At 38.1% G+C, this 22,676-nt stretch overlaps 1 protein-coding gene across 2 annotated transcripts in view; it reads right to left on the bottom strand.

Moving 5' to 3' along the window:
- Window positions 1-22,676, bottom strand: part of LOC133549175 (metabotropic glutamate receptor 8-like) — a 93,604-nt gene that overhangs the window by 46,117 nt on the left and 24,811 nt on the right. For both annotated transcript variants that reach the window (XM_061894347.1, XM_061894348.1), the window contains exon 3: window positions 17,965-18,181. In XM_061894347.1, coding sequence (XP_061750331.1) covers window positions 17,965-18,181 — 217 coding nt within the window. The remainder of the gene's footprint in view (window positions 1-17,964; window positions 18,182-22,676) is intronic.

Below are 22,676 nucleotides of genomic sequence, written 5' to 3'. Positions count from 1 at the left end.
GACAATATATGATACAAGCTGTACACTGACTACTCTATAGTACACCCAACATAGATGTGTTCCTTGACAAGATAGGTTGTCGTTCAAATGCTGGCCCTGGCGCCTTGCTCGAGGGTCCCTGGCAAACAGATTAGCATACAAAGCTGTCCTGATTAAGAGACGTTGTTGCTGCTGGAAGGTTTGAAAACCAAAGCGATCTTAGTCAAGGCCGCTGTGATCCTACTCGACAACCGTCCCAAGCAAGTCCCAGGACTCGGATGTGTCTTCAAGTCCCCTGGATTGTCACGGCGGTCATCTGATGAGCAGGACCGATTCAGGATCAGAGAAGTCCCCGGAAGACATGAGTCAGTTTGGGGATGTGACAATGATTGGTTGATGTCCTCCACAGATTCTTTGTCCAAGCAGTTCTCGGGCTGAGTGGTCAAGAACTGAAAAAAAGGGTGCAGGAGAAGCTTGTGGGAGTTGACCCTAAGATCAGGATCCAAGTCCAGCATCTTCTTGACCAGCAATACAAAGAGGTTCTCGGTGCTCTGAGGTCCCATGACGTCCTCCATGACGAGCTGCAGCTGGTCCAGGGAGCTGAGCATGAGCAGACGTACGTCCTTAGGCTGACATCCCGTCTCATTGGCGAACTGCTCGGGCGACTTTAGCGTCCAACGGTGCTCGCCGTCGGAGTCGTGCAGGAAGTACTGTCCTACTTCCTTCCCGCGGTCCAGCACCTCATCCGCAGGCTGGCCTTGAGTCTTGGAGACAAAGTTCAAGATGTCGTACTCACTTCTGCCGGGATAGAGAGGCTGTCCCGTGGCCATCTCCACGGCCACCAGGCCCAGCGACCACACGTCCACAGTCTCGTTAAAGGGGACTCCTAGAATGACTTCGGGCGCTCGGTACCACAAAGTCTGCACACAATCTCCAGGGACGATGTCCCACACGTTTTTAGCCAGACCAAAGTCGGCCAGCTTAACCTTCAGCGGTTGCTGGTGGCGGTCCACCACCATGATGTTCTCGGGCTTGATGTCTCCGTGAACCAGTCCCATGCTGCTCATGTGGAACAAGGCCGTGGCCAGTTGGTGCACCACGGGCCTGAGCTGCTGGATGGACAGCGCACTCTGACCCTGCATGAACTCGCGCAGGTTCTGGTCCAGAAGTTCAAAGTTAAGGCAGATGTTCTCCTTGTGGAAGAAGAAGCCGTCCCACCTGACGATGTTGCACTTGTCGGGATCCAGGCCCCACAACTGCTTGAGGACGGAGATCTCCTCCTTGGCGTCGTTCACCGAGTTCTGGTAGTTCTTGAAGACTTTGATGGCCGCCACAGCGTCTGTGTCCGTGTCGCGGCACTTGACCACCACGCCAAAGGTTCCCTCGCCGAGGACGTCCTCCACCGTGTGACGCCCGCCCAGTATGACCCCCTTGTACATCTTTAAGTCGTCTGCATGGACAACAGCAGAACAAAGAGTCACCGACCTGAACCGAGTCTTTACCCCTACTGTTTCTTCAACATGGCCGACGTGTGGACAGAAGACAACGCAAACACCGGGCAAAATATTAGGTAAACCTGGACGATGCCGTCCAAACAGCCGTTAAGACGTTAGCGGAACACAAGTGAGACATTTAGATGGGTTCTGAAGTCCATCTGCTCATCGGATACAAAAAAAAAAAAAAAAAATTCTGTTAGCGGCTACATGCTAGCTACAAACTAACTTCATGAAAACAAACTAGTCTTGTGTTTGTTCGCAGCTACACACTAGCTACAGTACATGCTAACTTTATGTATACAAACAGACTTTTTTTTAGCAGTTACACCTTAACTTCATGCTAGCTTCACGGAAACGAACTAAATCTTGTTTAAGTTGGTGGCTACCCACTAGCTAAATGCTAGCTCAATAGAAACAAATCTTGTTTTTGTTAACGACTACTCACTAGGTATATGCTAACTCAAGGGAAACCAACTCATTTAGTTTTTGTTAGCAGCTTCACACTAGTTAGATGCGAACTCAATGGAAACTAACCAAATTGTGTTGTTTGTTAGTGACTACAGGCTAGCTAAATGCTAACAGGTGAAAACAAACTATCCATCCGTCCATCTTCTTCCACTTAGCCGAGGTCGGGTCACTAGGGCCGGCGCCTAAGCAGGGAAACCTAGACTTCCCTCTCCCCAGCCACTTAGTCCAGTTCCTCCCGGGGGATCCCGAGGCGTTTCCAGGACAGCCGGGAGACATAGTCTTCCCAACGTGTCCTGGGTCTTCTCCGTGGCCTCCTACCGGTCGGACGTGCCCAAAACACCTCCCAAGGGAAGAGTTCGGGTGGCATCCTGACCAGATGCCCAAACCATCTCATCTGGCTCCTCTCCATGTGGAGGAGCAGCGACTTTACTTTGAGCTCCTCCCGGATGGCAGAGCTTCTCACCCTATCTCTAAGGGAGAGCCCCGCCACCCGGTGGAGGAAACTCATTTCGACAACTCTAATATCTCTAATCTTGTTTTTGTTAGCGGCTACAGGCTAGCTACATGTTAGCTGGTGAAAACAAACTAACTCTTGTTTTTGTTAACGGCTACACATTAGCTTCATGCTAACTTCAGGTAAACCAACAAACAGTTTTTATTAGCAGTTACACAATAACTAACTAAATCTTTTTTTTGTTGGTAGCTACCCACTAGCTACCTGCTACCTTTGTGTAAAAAAACTCAATCTTTATTTTGTTAGCGGCCACACACTAACTCAATGGAAATAACTCTAATCTTGTTTTTGTTAGTGGCTATAGGCTAGCTACATGTTAGGTGATGAAAATAAACGAGCTCTTGTTTTTGTTAACCGCTACACATTAACTTCATGCTAACTTCATGTAAACCAACAAACAGTTTTTCTTAGCAGTTACACAATAACAAACTAAATCTTTTTTTTTGTTGGTAGCTACCCACTAACTACCTGCTACTTTTGTGTAAAAAAAACTCAATCTTTATTTTGTTAGCGGCCACACACTAACTCAATGTAAATAACTCTAATCTTATTTTTGTTAGCGGCTACAGGCTAGCTACATGCTAGCTGATGTAAACAAACTAACTCTTGTTTTTGTTTTTGGCTACACATTAGCTTCATGCTAACTTCAGGCAAACCAACAAACAGTTTTTATTAGCAGTTACACAATAACAAACTAAATCTTTTTTTTGTTGGTAGCTACCCACTAGCTACCTGCTACCTTTGTGTAAAAAAACTCAGTCTTTATTTTGTTAGCGGCCACCCACTAACTCAATGGAAATAACTCTAATTTTGTTTTTGTTAGCGTCTACAGGCTAACTACATGTTAGGTGGTGAAAATAAACTAATTCTTTTTTTTGTTAACCGCTACACATTAGCTTTATGCTAACTTCATGCAAACCAACAAACAGTTTTTCTTAGCAGTTACACAATAACAAACTAAATCTTTTTTTTGTTGGTAGCTACCCACTAGCTACCTGCTACCTTTGTGTAAAAATACTCAATCTTTATTTTGTTAGCGGCCACCCACTAACTCAATGGAAATAAATCTAATCTTGTTTTTGTTAGTGGCTAGAGGCTAGCTACATGCTAGTTGGTGGAAACAAACTAACTCTTGTTTTTGTAAAATGGCTACACATTAGCTTCATGCTAACTTCATGTAAACAAACACACAGTTTTTCTTAGCAGCTACACATTAACCAACTAAATCTTGTTTCTGTTGGCAGCTACCCACTAGCTACCTGCTACCTTTGTATATACAAACTTAATCTTTGTTTTTTTAGCGGCCACACACTAGCTCAATGAAAATAACTCTAATTTTGTTTTTGTTAGCGGCTACATGCTAGCTGGTGAAAAAAAACGAACTCTTGGTTTTGTTAACGGCTACACATTAGCTTCATGATAACTCCATGTAAACAAACAATCAGTTTTTCTTAGCAGTTACACATTGAAAAACTAAATCTTGTTTCTGTTGGTAGCTAGCTACCTGCTACCTTTGTGTGAACAAACTCAATATTTGTTTTTGTTAGCCGCCGGCCACTAGCTCAATGGAAATAACTCCAATCTTGCTTTTGTTAGCGGCTACAGGCTAGTTGCATGCTAGCTGGTGAAAACAAACTTACTCTTGGTTTTGTTAACGGCCACACATTAGCTACCTGCTAACTTCAGGTAAACAAACAAACAGTTTTTCTTAGCAGCTACACATTGACAAACTAAATCTTGTTTCTGTTGGCAGCTAGGTACCTGCTACCTTTGTATGAATAAACTCAGTCTTTGTTTTTATAGCGACCACACACTAGCACAATGGAAATAACTCTAAACTTGTTTTTGTTAGCGACTACATGCTAGCTGGTGAAAACAAACTAACTCTTGTGTTTGTTAACAGCTACACATTAGCTTCACGCTAACTTCAGGTAAACTAACAGTTTTTTTTAGCAGCTACACATTGACAAACACAATTTTGTTTCTGTTGGCAGCTACCCACTAGCTACCTGCTACCTTTGTGTGAACAAACTCAAACTTTGTTTTGTTAGCGGATACACACTAACTCAATGTAAATAACTCTAATCCTGTTTTTGTTAGCGGCTACAGGCTAGCTTCATGCTAGCCTACAAACTAACTCTTGGTTTTGTTAACGGTTATACATTAGCTTCATGCTAACTTCATGTAAACAAACAAACAAACAGTTTTTCTTAGCAGCTACACACTAACAAACTAAATCTTGTTTCTATTGGCAGCTACACAATAACAAACCTGCTACCTTTGTGTGAACAAACTCAATCTTTGTTTTGTTAGCCGCCACACACTAGCTACGTGCTAAACTTTACCGCTGCTGGAAGTTTTTTCTATGTTTATATTTAATATGTTGTTGGTGTATTTATTTCAGTATACAAGTGCAAAAAGGGTTTACATCAACCTCGGATCTATTCCTCATTTCAAAATGTTTTAGTTTTTTTTTATGTTGTTTTTTTTGTTTGTTTGTTTTCCGCCCTTTTTTTGTCAAACAAAACTGTGTTTTTAGTCATGCGAAATCTTCCACACAAAATTTTTTTCAAAGTGGAATATTTTTAACGTGATGGATAGATCCATAATTCATAAAAACATTGATTTTGATTCAATATTATGTTTGGAGCAATGACAGTTTTAAAGGGAAAAAAAAACAGCTTTGTTTTATTAGTCAAAATTGCAACTTTTTCTAAATTACATTTCACCTGTAAGCTTTGTTATTAGTCCACTTGTTATTTTTTTGTTTATTTTAATAGTGAAGTGAATTATATTTACATAGTGCTTTTTCTCTAGTGACTCAAAGCGTTTTTACATAGTGAAAACCCAATATCTAAGTTACATTCAAACCAGTGTGGGTGACACCGGGAGCAGGTGAGTAAAGTGTCTTGCCCAAGAACACAACGGCAGTGACTAGGATGGCAAAAGCGGGAATCGAACCAGGAACCCTCAAGTTGCTCGCACGGCTACTCTACCAACCGAGCTATACCGCCCCAATTGTATTTTTAGAAATGTGCCGTGGGCCTTTAAAACATGAGCTGTGGGCCGCAAAGGGCCTCCGGGGCACACTTTTGCCAACTCCTGCCATAGGTAATGAAAAAATAAAATCTGATAAATCTATTAAATAATAAATAAATGGGTTGTACTTGTATAGCGCTTTTCTACCTTCAAGGTACTCAAAGCGCTTTGACACTACTTCCACATTCACACACACATTCACACACTGATGGAGGGAGCTGCCATGCAAGGCGCCAACCAGCACCCATCAGGAGCAAGGGTGAAGTGTCTTGCTCAGGACACAACGGACGTGGCGAGGTTGGTACTAGGTGGGATTTGAACCAGGGACCCTCGGGTTGCGCACGGATAAGACGCACAGCCTGGGGACCCCTTCTTAACTCTGTACGTACATTGAAAAAATACGCAACCCTAATTCAAAACGCCGGACATTTGAGGCATTTAGGAAACCCCGCCCGGACAGCCCGGACAGTCCTGCAAAAGAGGACATGTCCAGGGAAAACAGGACATCTACTTAAAGACCTACTGAAATGAGATTTTCTTATTCAAATGGGGATAGCAGCTCCATTCTATGTGTCATACTTGATCATTTAGGCGGCATGGCGCAGTGAGGGTTGCAGGTTCGCTTCCCACCTATTGACATCCAAATCGCTGCCGTTGTGTCCTTGGGCAGGACACTTCACCCTTGCCCCCGGTGCCGCTCACACTGGTGAATAAATGATGAATGAATTATGGGTGGTGGTCGGAGGGGCCGTAGGCGCAAACTGGCAGCCACGCTTCCGTCAGTCTACCCCAGGGCAGCTGTGGCTACTGATGTAGCTTACCACCACCAGGTGTGAATGAATGATGGGTTCCTACTTCTCTGTGAGCGCTTTGAGTATCTAACAATAGAAAAGCGCGATATAAATCTAATCCATCATTATTATTATTATTATTTAGCGAAATTGCCATATTTTTGCTAAAAGGATTTAGTAGAGAACATCGACGATAAAGTTTGCAACTTTTTGTCGCTAATAGAAAAGCCTTGCCTTTACCGGAAGTAGCAGACGATGTGCGCGTGACGTCACGGATTGTAGAGCTGCTCTGAACATTGTTTATAATCATAGCCTCCATCAGCAAGAGCTATAAAGCGACAATTTCCCCATTAATTTGAGCGAGGATGAAAGATTCGTGGATGAGGAAATTTAGAGTGAAGGACTAGAAAGAAAAAAAAAAGGCGATTGCAGTGGGAGCGATTCAGATGTTATTAGACACATTTACCAGGGATAATTCTGGAAAATCCCTTATATTTCTATTGTGTCGCTAGTGTTTTAGTGAGATTAAATATCTATCAATCAATCGTTTACTTATATAGCCCTAAATCACTAGTGTCTCAAAGGGCTGCACAAACCACTACGACACCCTCGGTAGGCCCACATAAGGGCAAGGAAAACTCACACCCAGTGGGACATCGGTGACAATAATGACCCAGTGGGACGTCGGTGACAATGATGACTATGAGAACCTTGGAGAGGAGGAAAGCAATGGATGTCGAGCGGGTCTAACGTGATACTGTGAAAGTTCAATCCATAATGGATCCAACACAGTCGCGAGAGTCCAGTCCAAAGCGGATCCAACACAGCAGCGAGAGTCCCGTTCACAGCGGAGCCAGCAGGAAACCATCCCAAGCGGAGGCGGATCAGCAGCACAGAGATGTCCCCAGCCGATACACAGGCAAGCAGTACATGGCCACCGGATCGGACCGGACCCCCTCCACAAGGGAGAGTGGGACATAGAAGAAAAAGAAAAGAAACGGCAGATCAACTGGTCTAAAAAGGGAGTCTATTTAAAGGCTAGAGTATACAAATGAGTTTTAAGGTGAGACTTAAATGCTTCTACTGAGGTGGCATCTCAAACTGTTACCGGGAGGGCATTCCAGAGTACTGGAGCCCGAACGGAAAACGCTCTGTAGCCCGGCAGACTTTTTTTGGGTTTTGGGAATCACTAATAAGCCGGAGTCCTTTGAACGCAGATTTCTTGCCGGGACATATGGTACAATGGTACAATAGTACCTGAAAGTCGGAGGGGTGTGGCCACGGGTGTGTTGACGCAGGAGGACGCTGGCTGCGCTGATGTCTCCGGTAAGAGCAGTCTTATGAACACAATTTTCTCACCGAAAACTGCCATGTGGTCGGAAATCCATGTTCGCTTGACCGCTCTGATCCATAGTAAAGCTTCAACTTCGGGAATTTCAAACAAGGAAACACTGGCTGTTTGTGTGGCTAAAGGCTAAAAGCTTCCCACCTCCACCTTTCTACTTTGACTTCTCCATTATTAATTGAAGAAAATTGCAAAAGATTCAGCTACACAGATGTCCAGAATACTGTGTAATTATGCGATTAAAGCAGACAACTTCTAGCTTGGATCGGGGCTGGAAGATAATGTCCGCTACAACCTGAGACGTCAAACGCAGGCGTCATCATTCCCCGACGTTTTCGACACGACACTTCGCGGGAAATTTAAAATTGTAATTTAGTGAACTAAAAAGGCCGTATTGGCATGTGTTGCAATGTTAATATTTTATCATTGATATATAAACTATCAGACTGCGTGGTCGGTAGTAGTGGGTTTCAGTAGGCCTTTAAAGGAAGTGAGTCATATATATATATATATATATATATATATATATATATATATATATATATATATATATATACACACACAACCTGACCAAAAAAAGGGATAGATGGATTACACCGACCGTGATATCGTCACATTCACGCAAATGTACTGCAAAATGTAACATGACGTTTTTTCTAACTTCCTTGATTGCATGAGTCAAACTTTTTGGTTTTCGTTCCGATCTGTCCACACTTTGTATTGATCGACCGTGCTCATTGATTGATTGATTAGCAATTCCCATCAAACCTACCAGTCTGGTTCATTTTGGGCTCGCTGATGGCCGCCATGTTTGCAGAGACAGCCGGTCAGCTTGATGCGCATCTCCCGTATCGCATGTGTTGTTGTTGTTGTTGTTGTGTTGTTGTTGTTGTTGTTGTGCGCCCGCTCGTGTCGCCCTCAAAGACGGCAAAACCCTGCCCTCTCTGTGACATCACCTTCTAAAGAGGAATGTTGTGCATCAAAGAGTGAGGGAGTTTGCATGCTAACATGCTAACACACATGCTAACAATATTTTGATATTTCATTCGAGTGAAATACACTCTTGCTGTTTGCGTGATCATGTCACCATGGCGACCGCGATGATGCCAGTCGACCAGTCACATGGCGGGACTTAGCATGTTAGCATGTTAGCATGTCCCCCGCCATGATGTCACAATGGGAATGCTAGCAACCGATGTGTGAACTTATGTATGTATATGTGTATATTTATATATACAAGTACCTCAGTGTCATCTCTATTATGGTATTTCACTGATGCTAACCGCCAACATGCTATTGTTAGCATGTTAGCATAATACTGTTGGCATGCTAGATTTTGTAAACTATTTTTTAGGTCTTATTTTAGTATTTGATACATGCTAACATTAGCAGGCTAGAATTTAAAACACATTGTTCAGGTACACACCGCAGAGAAGTATATTTTGGTACTTGACACAAGTTACAGTTGGCATTCAAGATGCTAATATTAACATGCTAGATTTTTTTATATTTTTTTTTAGCTAATTTAGCTGGTAATTACCTCAGTGTTATATATATTATGGTATTTCACTGATGCTTTAACTGCCAACATGCCATTGTTAGCATGCTAGCAAAATACTGTTGGCATGCTAGATTTAGTATTCTATTTGTTATTCTTATTTTAGTAGTTGATACATGCTAACAATAGCAGGCTAGAATTTTAAACACATTGTCCAAGTACACACCTCAGAGTAGTATATTTTGGTACTCGAAACAACTTACAGTTAGCATTCCAGATGCTAACATTAACATCCTAGATATATTTTTTTAGCTAATTTGGCAGGTATACACCTCAGTGTCATATATATTATGGTATTTCACAGATGCTAACTGGCAACCTACTATTGTTAGCATGTTAGCATAATACTGTTGGCATGCTGGATTTTGTAAACTATTTTTTAGGTCTTATTTTAGTATTTGATACATGCTAATATTAGCAGGCTAGAATTTAAAACACATTTTTCAGGTACACACCGCAGAGAAGTATATTTTGGTACTTGACACAAGTTACAGTTGGCATTCAAGATGCTAACATTAACATGCTAGATTATTTTTTTTTAGCTAATTTAGCTGGTATACACCTCAGTATATATTATGGTATTTCACTGATGCTTTAACTGCCAACATGCCATTGTTAGCATGCTAGCAAAATACTGTTGGCATGCTAGATTTAGTATTCTATTTTTTATTCTTATTTTAGTATTTGATACATGCTAACAATAGCAGGCTAGAATTTCAAACACATTGTTCTGGTTCACACCTCAGAGTAGTATATTTTGGTACTTGAAACAAGTTACAGTTAGCATTTAAGATGCTAACATTAACATCCTAGATATTTTTTTTTAGCTAATTTGGCAGGTATACACCTCAGTATATACTATGGTATTTCACTGATGCTAACCGCCAACATGCTATTGTTAGCATGTTAGCATAATACTGTTGGCATGCTGGATTTTGTGAACTATTTTTTAGGTCTTATTTTAGTATTTGATACATGCTAACATTAGCAGGCTAGAATTTAAAACACATTGTTCAGGTACACACCGCAGAGTAGTATATTTTGGTACTTGAAACAAGTGACAGTTAGCATTTAAGATGCTAACATTAACATGCTAGAATTTTTTTTTTTAGCTAATTTGGCAGGTATACACCTCAGTGTCATATACATTATGGTATTTCACTGATGCTAACTGCCAACATGCTATTGTTAGCATATTAGCATAATACTGTTGGCATGGTAGATTTTGTAAGCTCATTTTTAGGTCTTATTTTAGTATTTGATACATGCTAACGTTAGCAGGCTAGAATTTTAAACACATTGTCCAGGTTCACACCACAGAGTAATATATTTTGGTACATGACACAAGTTACAGTTAGCATTTAAGCATGCTAACATTAAAATGGTAGATTTGTTTTTAACTAATTTAGCAGGTATACACCTCAGTGTCATATATATTATGGTATTTCATTGATGCTAACTCCCAACATGCCATTGTTAGCATGCTGGCATAATACCGTTGGCATGCTAAATTTTATAATCTAATTTTTTAGGTCTAATTTTAGTATTTGATACATGCTAACGTTAGCAGGCTAGAATTGTAAACACATTGTTCAGGTACACATCGCCGAGTACTTGACACAAGTTACAGTTAGCTTTTAAGCATGCTAACATTAACATGCTAAATGTTTTAGCTAATTTAGCATCATATACTTTTAGTATTTCACAGATGCCAACTGTAAGCATGTTACTGTTAGCATTAGGGATGTGGGAAAAAATCGATTCGAATATGAATCGAATAGAATACGTTGTGCGATTGAGAATCGATTCTCACTTTTTAAAAAATCAAATTTTTTTTGTGGATTTTTTAAATATTTTTTTTCAATCCAACAAACCACTACACAGCAATACCATAACAATGCAATCCAATTCCAAAACCAAACCTGACCCAGCAACACTCAGAACTGCAATAAACAGAGCAATTGAGAGAAGACACAAAGAGAATTGTTTTGAATCGGAAAAATATCGTTTTTGAATCGAGAATCGCGTTGAATCGAAAAAAATCAATATATTATCGAATTGCGACCCCAGGGATCGATATTGACACCCAAAGATTCGCAGCCCTAGTCAGCATGCTAGCTTTTTTTTGGCTCATTTTGCTCATATTTTTTGTTACTTGACGCTATCTGGTAGGGGTGTGGGAAAAAAATAGATTCGAATACGAATCGATTTGGGAATCTTTGGAACACCCAAAGATTCGCAGCTCTACTATCTGGCAAGGGTGCTAACTGTTAGCATTTCAGTTTCAGCATTCACATGAAATGTCCATCCAAATTGCATTTTCTTTGGCAAAAATCAATATATTATACCGGTTTTAAAGGTGAAAAGGAGGCTCTTTTGAAAAGTCTGAGCCCTGTGGTTTATGATGAAACAACTTGATCAACAAACACAGTCCAGTCTTTTAGCTTGCCATGATGCCAAGGAGAATCCGGAGCTTGAAAACCCTCCCCCGGTGGTTAAAGTAAGTATTTGAGCAACTTTTTCGCACAGTTACCACACATGCTAACTCTTCTAACATCAATGTTTATCTCTCCGCTGCATGAAAAGAGATATAAACGCTTCAAGGCGGCGGCGATGTGGCGGAGACTCACGGGAGGTCGAGGCTCTCCGAGTAAAATCCCCGCAGCTGATGACACTTTGAACGCTTCAAAGCAGGCGGATGAGAAAATATTCATACATCATTAAAGGGATTACTACAGCTTCAAGCTGCTGCTATTTATGACACACACACACACACACACACACACACACACACACACACACACACACACACACACAGATGGGAAAGTTCCCGTGATTAAGAAGTTATGAATGTCAATAAACACTGTCCCAATACTTTTGATGGAGTGTACCGTGTGTAAATAGTGGCTTAGCTCCGCCCCCTGCTGATGTCCCAGCTGAAGTCACAGCAGGAGACCTGCGACCGTCGCCATGGAGACGAGCTCGGTCAGGGTAGGGGCGTGGGTTGGTGGGGCGTGAGCATGCAGAGGTACCGCATGGACACCATGAGACATGAAGAACATGAGACATGGAGAACATGAGGAACATGAGACATGAACAACATGAGACATGTAGTAAATGAGACATAGAGAACATGAGGAACATGAGACATGAGGAACATGAGACATGGAGAACATGACATATGGAGACCATGAGACATGGAGAACATGACATATGGAGACCATGAGACATGGAAAACATGAGACATGAGGAGCATGAGACATGAGGAACATGAGACATGAACAACATGAGACATGTAATACATGAGACATGGAGTAAATGAGACATGAAGAAAATGAGACATTAACAACATGAAACATGGAGAACATGAGACATGAGGAACATGAGATCTGGAGAACAAGAGACACGGAGAACATGAGACATAAGGAACATGAGACATGGAAAACATGAGACATGGAGAACATGAGACATGGAGTAAATGAGACATGAAGAAAATGAGACATGAAGAACATGAGACATGGAGAACATGAGACATGAGGAACATGAGATCTGGAGAACAAGAGACATGGAGAACATGAGACATAAGGAACATGAGACATGGAGAACATGAGAAATGGAAAACATGAGACACGGAGAACATGAGACATGGAGTAAATGAGACATGAAGAAAATGAGACATGAAAGAAATGAGACATGGAGAACACGAGGAACATGAAACATGAAGAACATGAGACATGAACAACATGAGACATGGAGAACATGAGACATAAAGAGCATGAGACATGAAGAACATGAGACATGGAGAACATGAGACATGAAGAGCATGAGACATGAAGAACATGAGACATGGAGAACATGAGACATGAAGAAAATTAGACATGCAGAACATTGGAGACATGGAGAACATGAGACATAGAGAACACGAGGAACATGAGACATGAAGAACATGAGACATGGAGAACATGAGACATGGAGAAAATGAGACATGAAGAAAATGAGACATGGAGAACATGAGGCATGAATTACATGAGACATGCAGAACACGAGGAACATGAGACATGAAGAACATGAGACATGAACAACATGAGACATGGAGAACATGAGACGTGAAGAGCATGAGACATGAAGAACATGAGACATGGAGAACATGAGACATGAAGAAAATTAGACATGAAGAAAATGAGACATGGAGAACATGAGACATAGAGAACACGAGGAACATGAGACATGAAGAACATGAGACGTGGAGAACATGAAACATGGAGAAAATGAAACATGAAGAAAATGAGACATGGAGAATATGAGACATGAAGAAAATTAGACATGAAGAAAATGAGACATGGAGAACATGAGACATAGAGAACACGAGGAACATGAGGCATGAACAACATGAGACATGCAGAAGATGAGACATGGACAGCACGAGGAACATGAGACATGAAAAACATGAGACATGAACAACATGAGACATGGAGAACATGAGACATCAAGAGCATGAGACATGAAGAACATGAGATATGAACAACATGAGACATGGAGAACATGAGACATGGAGAACATGAGACATGAAGAAAATTCGACATGAAGAAAATGACACATGGAGAACATGAGACATAGAGAACACGAGGAACTTGAGACATGAAGAACATGAGACATGGAGAACATGAGACATGGACAACATGAGACATGCAGAACATGAGACATGGAGAACACGAGGAACATGAGACATGAACAACATGAGACATGGAGAACATGAGACATGAACAACATGAGATATGAACAACACGAGACATGGAGAACATGAGACATGAGATATGAACTACATGAGACATGGAGAACATGAGATATGAACAACATGAGACATGGAGAACACGAGAAACATGAGATATGAACATCATGAGACATGAACAACATGAGACATGGAGAACATGAGATATGAACAACATGAGACATGGAGAACATGAGATATGAACAACATGAGACATGGAGAACACGAGAAACATGAGATATGAACATCATGAGACATGAACAACATGAGACATGGAGAACATGAGACATGAACAACATGAGATATGAACAACATGAGACATGGAGAACATGAGACATGGAGAAAATGAGATATGAACAACATGAGACATGGAGAACACGAGAAACATGAGATATGAACATCATGAGACATGAAGTACATGAGACACGAAGAACATGAGACATGAACAACATGAGACAAGGAGAACATGAGATATGAACAACATGAGACATGGAGAACACGAGAAACATGAGATATGAACATCATGAGACATGTAGTACATGAGACACGAAGAACATGAGACATGAACAACATGAGACATGGAGAACATGAGACATGGAGAACACGAGGAACATGAGGCATGGAGAACATGAGACATGAACAACATGAGACACGGAGAACATGAGACATGAACAACATGAGACAAGGAGAACATGAGATATGAACAACATGAGACATGGAGAACACGAGAAACATGAGATATGAACATCATGAGACATGTAGTACATGAGACACGAAGAACATGAGACATGAACAACATGAGATATGAACAACATGAGACATGGAGAACATGAGATATGAACAACATGAGACATGGAGAACACGAGAAACATGAGATATGAACATCATAAGACATGAAGTACATGAGACATGAAGAACATGAGACATGAACAACATGAGACAAGGAGAACATGAGATATGAACAACATGAGACATGCAGAAGATGAGACATGGACAGCACGAGGAACATGAGACATGAAAAACATGAGACATGAACAACATGAGACATGGAGAACATGAGACATGAAGAGCATGAGACATGAAGAACATGAGATATAAACAACATGAGACATGAAGAACATGAGACATGGAGAACATGAGACATGAAGAAAATTCGACATGAAGAAAATGACACATGGAGAACATGAGACATAGAGAACACGAGGAACTTGAGACATGAAGAACATGAGACATGGACAATATGAGACATGCAGAACATGAGACATGGAGAACACGAGGAACATGAGACATGAACAACATGAGACATGGAGAACATGAGACATGAACAACATGAGATATGAACAACACGAGACATGGAGAACATGAGACATGAGATATGAACTATATGAGACATGGAGAACATGAGATATGAACAACATGAGACATGGAGAACACGAGAAACATGAGATATGAACATCATGAGACATGAACAACATGAGACATGGAGAACATGAGACATGAACAACATGAGATATGAACAACATGAGACATGGCGAACATGAGATATGAACAACATGAGACATGGAGAACATGAGATATGAACAACATGAGACATGGAGAACACGAGACATGAACAACATGAGATATGAACAACATGAGACATGGAAAACATGAGACATGGAGAACATGAGATATGAACAACATGAGACATGGAGAACATGAGATATGAACAACATGAGACATGGAGAACACGAGAAACATGAGATATGAACATCATGAGACATGAAGTACATGAGACACGAAGAACATGAGACATGAACAACATGAGACAAGGAGAACATGAGATATGAACAACATGAGACATGGAGAACACGAGAAACATGAGATATGAACATCATGAGACATGTAGTACATGAGACACGAAGAACATGAGACATGAACAACATGAGACATGGAGAACATGAGACATGGAGAACATGAGACATGAACAACATGAGACATGGAGGAACATGCGATATTAACAACATGAGACATGGAGAACACGAGAAACATGAGATATGAACATCATGAGACATGAAGTACATGAGACACGAAGAACATGAGACATGAACAACATGAGACATGGAGAACATGAGATATGAACAACATGAGACATGGAGAACACGAGAAACATGAGATATGAACATCATGAGACATGTAGTACATGAGACACGAAGAACATGAGACATGAACAACATGAGACATGGAGAACATGAGACATGGAGAACATGAGACATGAACAACATGAGACATGGAGAACATGCGATATTAACAACATGAGACATGGAGAACACGAGAAACATGAGATATGAACATCATGAGACATGAAGTACATGAGACACGAAGAACATGAGACATGAACAACATGAGACATGGAGAACATGAGATATGAACAACATGAGACATGGAGAACACGAGAAACATGAGATATGAACATCATGAGACATGTAGTACATGAGACACGAAGAACATGAGACATGAACAACATGAGACATGGAGAACATGAGACATGAACAACATGAGACATGGAGAACACGAGAAACATGAGATATGAACATCATGAGACATGTAGTACATGAGACACGAAGAACATGAGACATGAACAACATGAGACATGGAGAACATGAGACATGAACAACATGAGACATGAACATCATGAGACATGTAGTACATGAGACACGAAGAACATGAGACATGAACAACATGAGACATGGAGAACATGAGACATGAACAACATGAGACATGGAGAACACGAGAAACATGAGATATGAACATCATGAGACATGTAGTACATGAGACACGAAGAACATGAGACATGAACAACATGAGACATGGAGAACATGAGACATGAACAACATGAGACATGGAGAACACGAGAAACATGAGATATGAACGTCATGAGACATGTAGTACATGAGACACGAAGAACATGAGGCATGGAGAACATGAGACATGGAGAACATGAGACATGGAGAACATGAGACATGGAGAACATGAGACATGGAGAACACAAGGAACATGAGGCATGGAGAACATGAGACATGAAGAACATGAGACATGAAGGATAAAATTATAATAACTAATTATTGTGGAATATAATTATAATCAATAATTATTGTAGGATACAATTATATTAATTAATGAATGCAGGATATACAAACGTTTGTAATTGTAATAATAAATATTGTAGCATATCATTATAATTATTAATTATTGTATGATATAAGTATGGTAATTGACCTTTCTAGGATATAATAATAATAACAATAATAAATTATTGTAGGATATAATTATAATCATTAATTATTATAAAATATAATTTTAATCAATTATTGTAGGATATAATTATAATTAATTATTGTAGGATGTAAGTATGGTAATTAACCATTCTAAGATACAATTATAATAATCAATTATTGTAAGATAAATAATAATAATTAATTATTGTAGGATATAATTATAATAATTCATTAAAATAATTAATTATTGTAAAATATAATTTTAATCAATTATTGAAGGATATTAAAAAAATTGATAATTATAATCATTAATAATTTTAGGATGTAAGTATGGTAATTAACCACTGTAGCATATCATTATAATAATTAATTATTGCAGGATATAATTACGACCTTTGGAGCAATGACTTCAAGTAGGTTTTAATCATTGTCGTTAATTATTGTAGGGTATAATTACAACAATGGCAGTAATTAGTGATCCTAGGATGTAATTATGGTAATTAATTATTGAAATAAACAATTATGGTAAGTCATTACTGAAGGGAACAATTACAACATGTCGGGTCATTCTTGGATTGTTGTTGTTTTCAAAAGTGTCAGAAGTGGGGATTTCAAAGTAAAAGAAGTGGGAATTTCAAAGTAAAAGCTGAACGAGTAAGAAAGATCAGCACATATCATAGCAATCATCCAGCTGATTGGACGTGGGAGCACCAACCTATGTTGCCGCGGCAACGGCCCGTCAGTCCTACCTGACTCGCGGGAGATCTGCACGAAGGCGTCCACGCCGCTCTCGCCGTAGTTGCCCTCTGAGGCCAGCGTGGACACGTAGTTCCAGCCCATGGCCAGCACCACGTCCAGCATGCTCTGGGCCTGGTAGGAGTCTGGAGGAACCACACGGGAGAAGAAGTCGTAGCGCGTGTTGTCGCTCAGCTCCGCCGCCGTCGACGCGTAGCTGACCTGAGGGATCTGAGGAGCACAACATCTGCTCAGCTGCTGCACCCGTCATGACATCATGATGTGGAGTGCATGGAAAAGTGGATACATTTATTTCAGAGCAAGAACACTATTGATTTGAATATGTATTTTTTTTTTTTAGAGCAACAACACTATTAATTTTAACAATGATATGTGTTTTATTTCAGAGCAAGAACACAATGGATTTTAATATTTAATTTAGTTCAGAGCAAGAACACTATTGATTTTAATAATTACATGTATTTTATTTCAGAGCAAAAAAACTATTGATTTTAGTATTATTATTTTTTTCAGGGCAAAAACACTAATAATTTTAATAATTACATGTATTTTATTTCAGAGCAAGAACACTATGGATTTTAATATTTAATTTATTTCAGAGCAAGAACACTATTGATTTTAATATTGTATTTGTTACAGAGCAAGAACACTATTAACTGTAATATTATTTAATTTCTTCAGAGCAATAACTCTATTGATTTTATTATTTTATTCATTTCAGAGCAAGAACACTATTGATTTTAATATTATTTAATTTGTTCAAAGCAAAATCACTATTAATTTCAATAATGACATGTATTTTATTTCAGAGCAAGCACACTATTTATTTTAATATTTAATTATTTCAGAGCAAGAACACTAATGATTTTAATGATATTATTTTTTTTTCAAAACAAGAACACTATTAATTTTAATAATGACATGTATTTTATTTCAGAGCAAGAACACTATTGCTTTTAATATTGTATTTATTACAGAGCAAGAACACTATTAACTTTAATATTATTTAATTTCTTCAGAGCAATAACTCTATTGATTTTATTATTTTATTCATTTCAGAGCAAGAACACTATTGATTTTAATATTATTAAATTTTTTCAAAGCAAGATCACTATTAATTACAATAATGACATGTATTTTGTTTCAGAGCAAGAACCCTATTGATTTTAATATTTAATTATTTCAGAGCAAGCACTCTATTTATTTCAATATTTAATTATTTCAGAGCAAGAACACTATTGATTTTAATAATATTAATTTTTTACGAAACAAGAACCCTATTAATTTTAATAATGACATGTATTTTATTTCAGAGCAAGAACACTATTGATTTTAATATTTAGTTTATTTCAGAGCAAGAACATTATTGATTTTAATATTTAAATATTTCAGAGGAAGAACACTATTGATTTTATCATTATTACATTTTTTCAGAGCAAGAACACTATTAATTTTAATAATCCATCCATCCATTTCTACCGCTTATTCCCTTTTGGATCGCGGGGGGCGCTGGCGCCTATCTCAGCTACAATCGGGCGGAAGGCGGGGTACACCCTGGACAAGTCGCCACCTCATCGCAGGGCCTAATTTTAATGACATTTATTTTATATCAGAGCAAGAACACTATGGATTTTAATATTTGAATATTTCAGAGCAAGAACACTATTGATTTTAATATTTAAATGTTTCAGAGCAAGAACACTATTCATTTTAATATTTTAATATTTCAGAGCAAGAACACTATTGATTTTATCATTATTTAATTTTTCCAGAGAAAGAACATTATTAATATTAATAATGACATTTATTTTATTTCAGAGCAAGAACACAATGGATTTTAATATTTAATTTATTTTAGACCAAGAACACTATTCATTTTAATTTTTTATTTATTTCAGAGCAAGAACATTATTGACTTTAATATTATTTAATTTCTTAAGAACAAGAACACTATTGATTTTAATATTTGATTTATTTCAGAGCAAGAACGCTATTAATTTTAATATTTTTTCATTTTTTTCCAGAGCAAGAACACTATAGATTTTAATATTTAATTTATTTGAGAGCAAGAACACTATTGATTTTATCCATCCATCCATTTTCTACCGCTTATTCCCTTTCGGGGTCGCGGGGGGCGCTGGCGCCTATCTCAGCTACAATCAGGCGGAAGGCAGGGTACACCCTGGACAAGTCGCCACCTCATCGCAGACTATTGATTTTAGTATTATTTAATTTTTTTCAAAACAAGATCACTATAAATTTTAATGATGACATGTATTTTATTTCAGAGCAAGAACACTATTGATTTTAATATTTAATTTATTTCAGAGAAAGAACACTATTGATTTTAATATTTAAATATTTCAGAGCAAGAACACTATTGATTTTATCATTATTTAATTTTTTCAGAGCAAGAACACTATTAATTTTAATAATGACATTTATTTTATTTCAGAGCAGGAACACTATTGATTTAAATATTTAATTTATTTTAGAGCAAGAGAACTATTCATTTTAATATTTCATTTATTTCAGAGCAAGAACATTATTTACTTTATTATTTAATTTCTTAAGAACAAGAACACTATTAATTTTAATATTTAATTTATTTCAGAGCAAGAACACTATTGATTTTAGTATTATTTATTTTTTTCAGAGCAAGAACACTATTCATTTTAATAATTACATGTTTTTTATTTCAGAGCAAGAAAACTATTCATTTTAATATTTAATTTATTTCAGAGCAAGAACACTATTGATTTAATTATGAATTTTTTTTTAGAGCAAGAACATTAGTGATTTTAAATATCTGGGACCTATATTAGTATGTTGAAGGAGGAACACTATTGATTTTAATGACATGTATTTTTTTAGAGCGAGAACACTATTGATTGTATAATATTATTTTATTTCAGAGCAAGAACACTATTGATTTTAAATAACTGAAACCTATATTAGTATGTCTTTGCAAGAATCCAACTGATTTTAATATTTATTTTATTTCAGAGCAAGAACATTATTGATTTTAAATATCTGGGACCTATATTATGTCAAAGCGAGAACACTACTGATTTGAATAATATTCATTTTATTTCAGAGCATGAACATTATTGATTTTATAGTTTATTTCATTTCAGAGCAAGAACACTTGATTTTAAATATCTGGGACCTATATTATGTCAAAGCGAGAACACTACTGATTTGAATAATATTCATTTTATTTCAGAGCAAGAACATTATTGATTTTAAATATCTGAGACCTATATTGCATGTCAAAGCAAGAACACTATTGCTTTTATTTCTTTTATTTCCACCCAAGAACACTATAGATTTTAAAAATCCGAGACCTATACTATGTCAAAGCAAGAAAACTATTGATTTTAAATATGACGTCTATATAGTGTCAAAGCAAGAACACAATTGATTTTAAATATCTGAGACCTACATCATTCTATCAAAGCAAGAACACTATCTATTTTGAATATGACACCTATATCATTATGTCAAAGCAAGAGCACTATTGTGTTTGAATATCTGAGACCTACATCATTCTATCAAAGCAAGAACACTATCTATTTTGAATATCTGAGACTAATATCATTATGTCAAAGCAAGAATCCTATTACCTAAGTTAACAACACTAAGATAGCTATGTGAGCTATATGTTAACCTTACAATTTTTCAAACCAAGTTAACACTAAGATAGCTATGTGAGCTACATGCTACCATTATATTTTAGCATCATGCTAGTTTACTAACATTAACATAGCTGTTTCAGCTACATGCTATCGTTACATTTTAGCATCAAGCTAAGTAAACAACAATAAGATAGCTACGTGAGCTACATGCTACCATTAACACAGCGGTGTCAGCTACATGCTACCATCACATTTTAGCATCAAGCTAAGTTAGCGACACTACGATAGCTACGTGAGCTACATGCAACCATTATATTTTAGCATCATGCAAGTTTACTAACATTAACATAGCTGTTTCAGCTACATGCTATCGTTACATTTTAGCATCAAGCTAAATAAACAACACTAAGATAGCTACGTGAGCAACATGCTACCATTAACACAGCGGTGTCAGCTACATGCTACCATCACATTTTAGCATCAAGCTAAGTTAGCGACACTACGATAGCTACGTGAGCAACATGCTACCATTATATTTTAGCATCATGCTAGTTTAGTAACATTAACACAGCGGTGTCAGCTATATGCTATCGTTACATTTTAGCATCAAGCTAAGTTAGCCACACTAACATAGCTACATGAGCTACATGCTACCAATACATTTTAGCATCACGCTAGGTTAGTAAGGTTAACATAGCGGTGTCAGCTATATGCTATCGTTACATTTTAGCATACAGCTAAGTTAGCGAAACTAACATAACTACGTGAGCTACATGCTACCAATAAATTTTAGCATCATGCTACGTTAGTAACGTTAACAGAGCGGTGTCAGCTACTTGGTATCATTAAATTTTAGAATCAAGCTAAGTTAACAACACTATGATAGCTACGTGAGCTACATGCTACCATTATATTTTAGCATCATGCTAGTTTAGTAACATTAACACAGTGGTGTCAGCTACATGCTATCGTTACATTTCAGCATCAAGCTAAGTTAACAACACTAAGGTAGCTACGTGAGCTACATGCTACCATTATATTTTTGCATCATGCTTGTTTAGTAACAT

The sequence above is a fragment of the Nerophis ophidion genome, linkage group LG03 (genome assembly GCF_033978795.1).
Source record: "Nerophis ophidion isolate RoL-2023_Sa linkage group LG03, RoL_Noph_v1.0, whole genome shotgun sequence".
Taxonomy (NCBI): Eukaryota; Metazoa; Chordata; class Actinopteri; order Syngnathiformes; family Syngnathidae; genus Nerophis; species Nerophis ophidion.
Note: the sequence above shows the minus strand (reverse complement) of the source record. Positions and strands in the feature narration are given on the sequence as shown.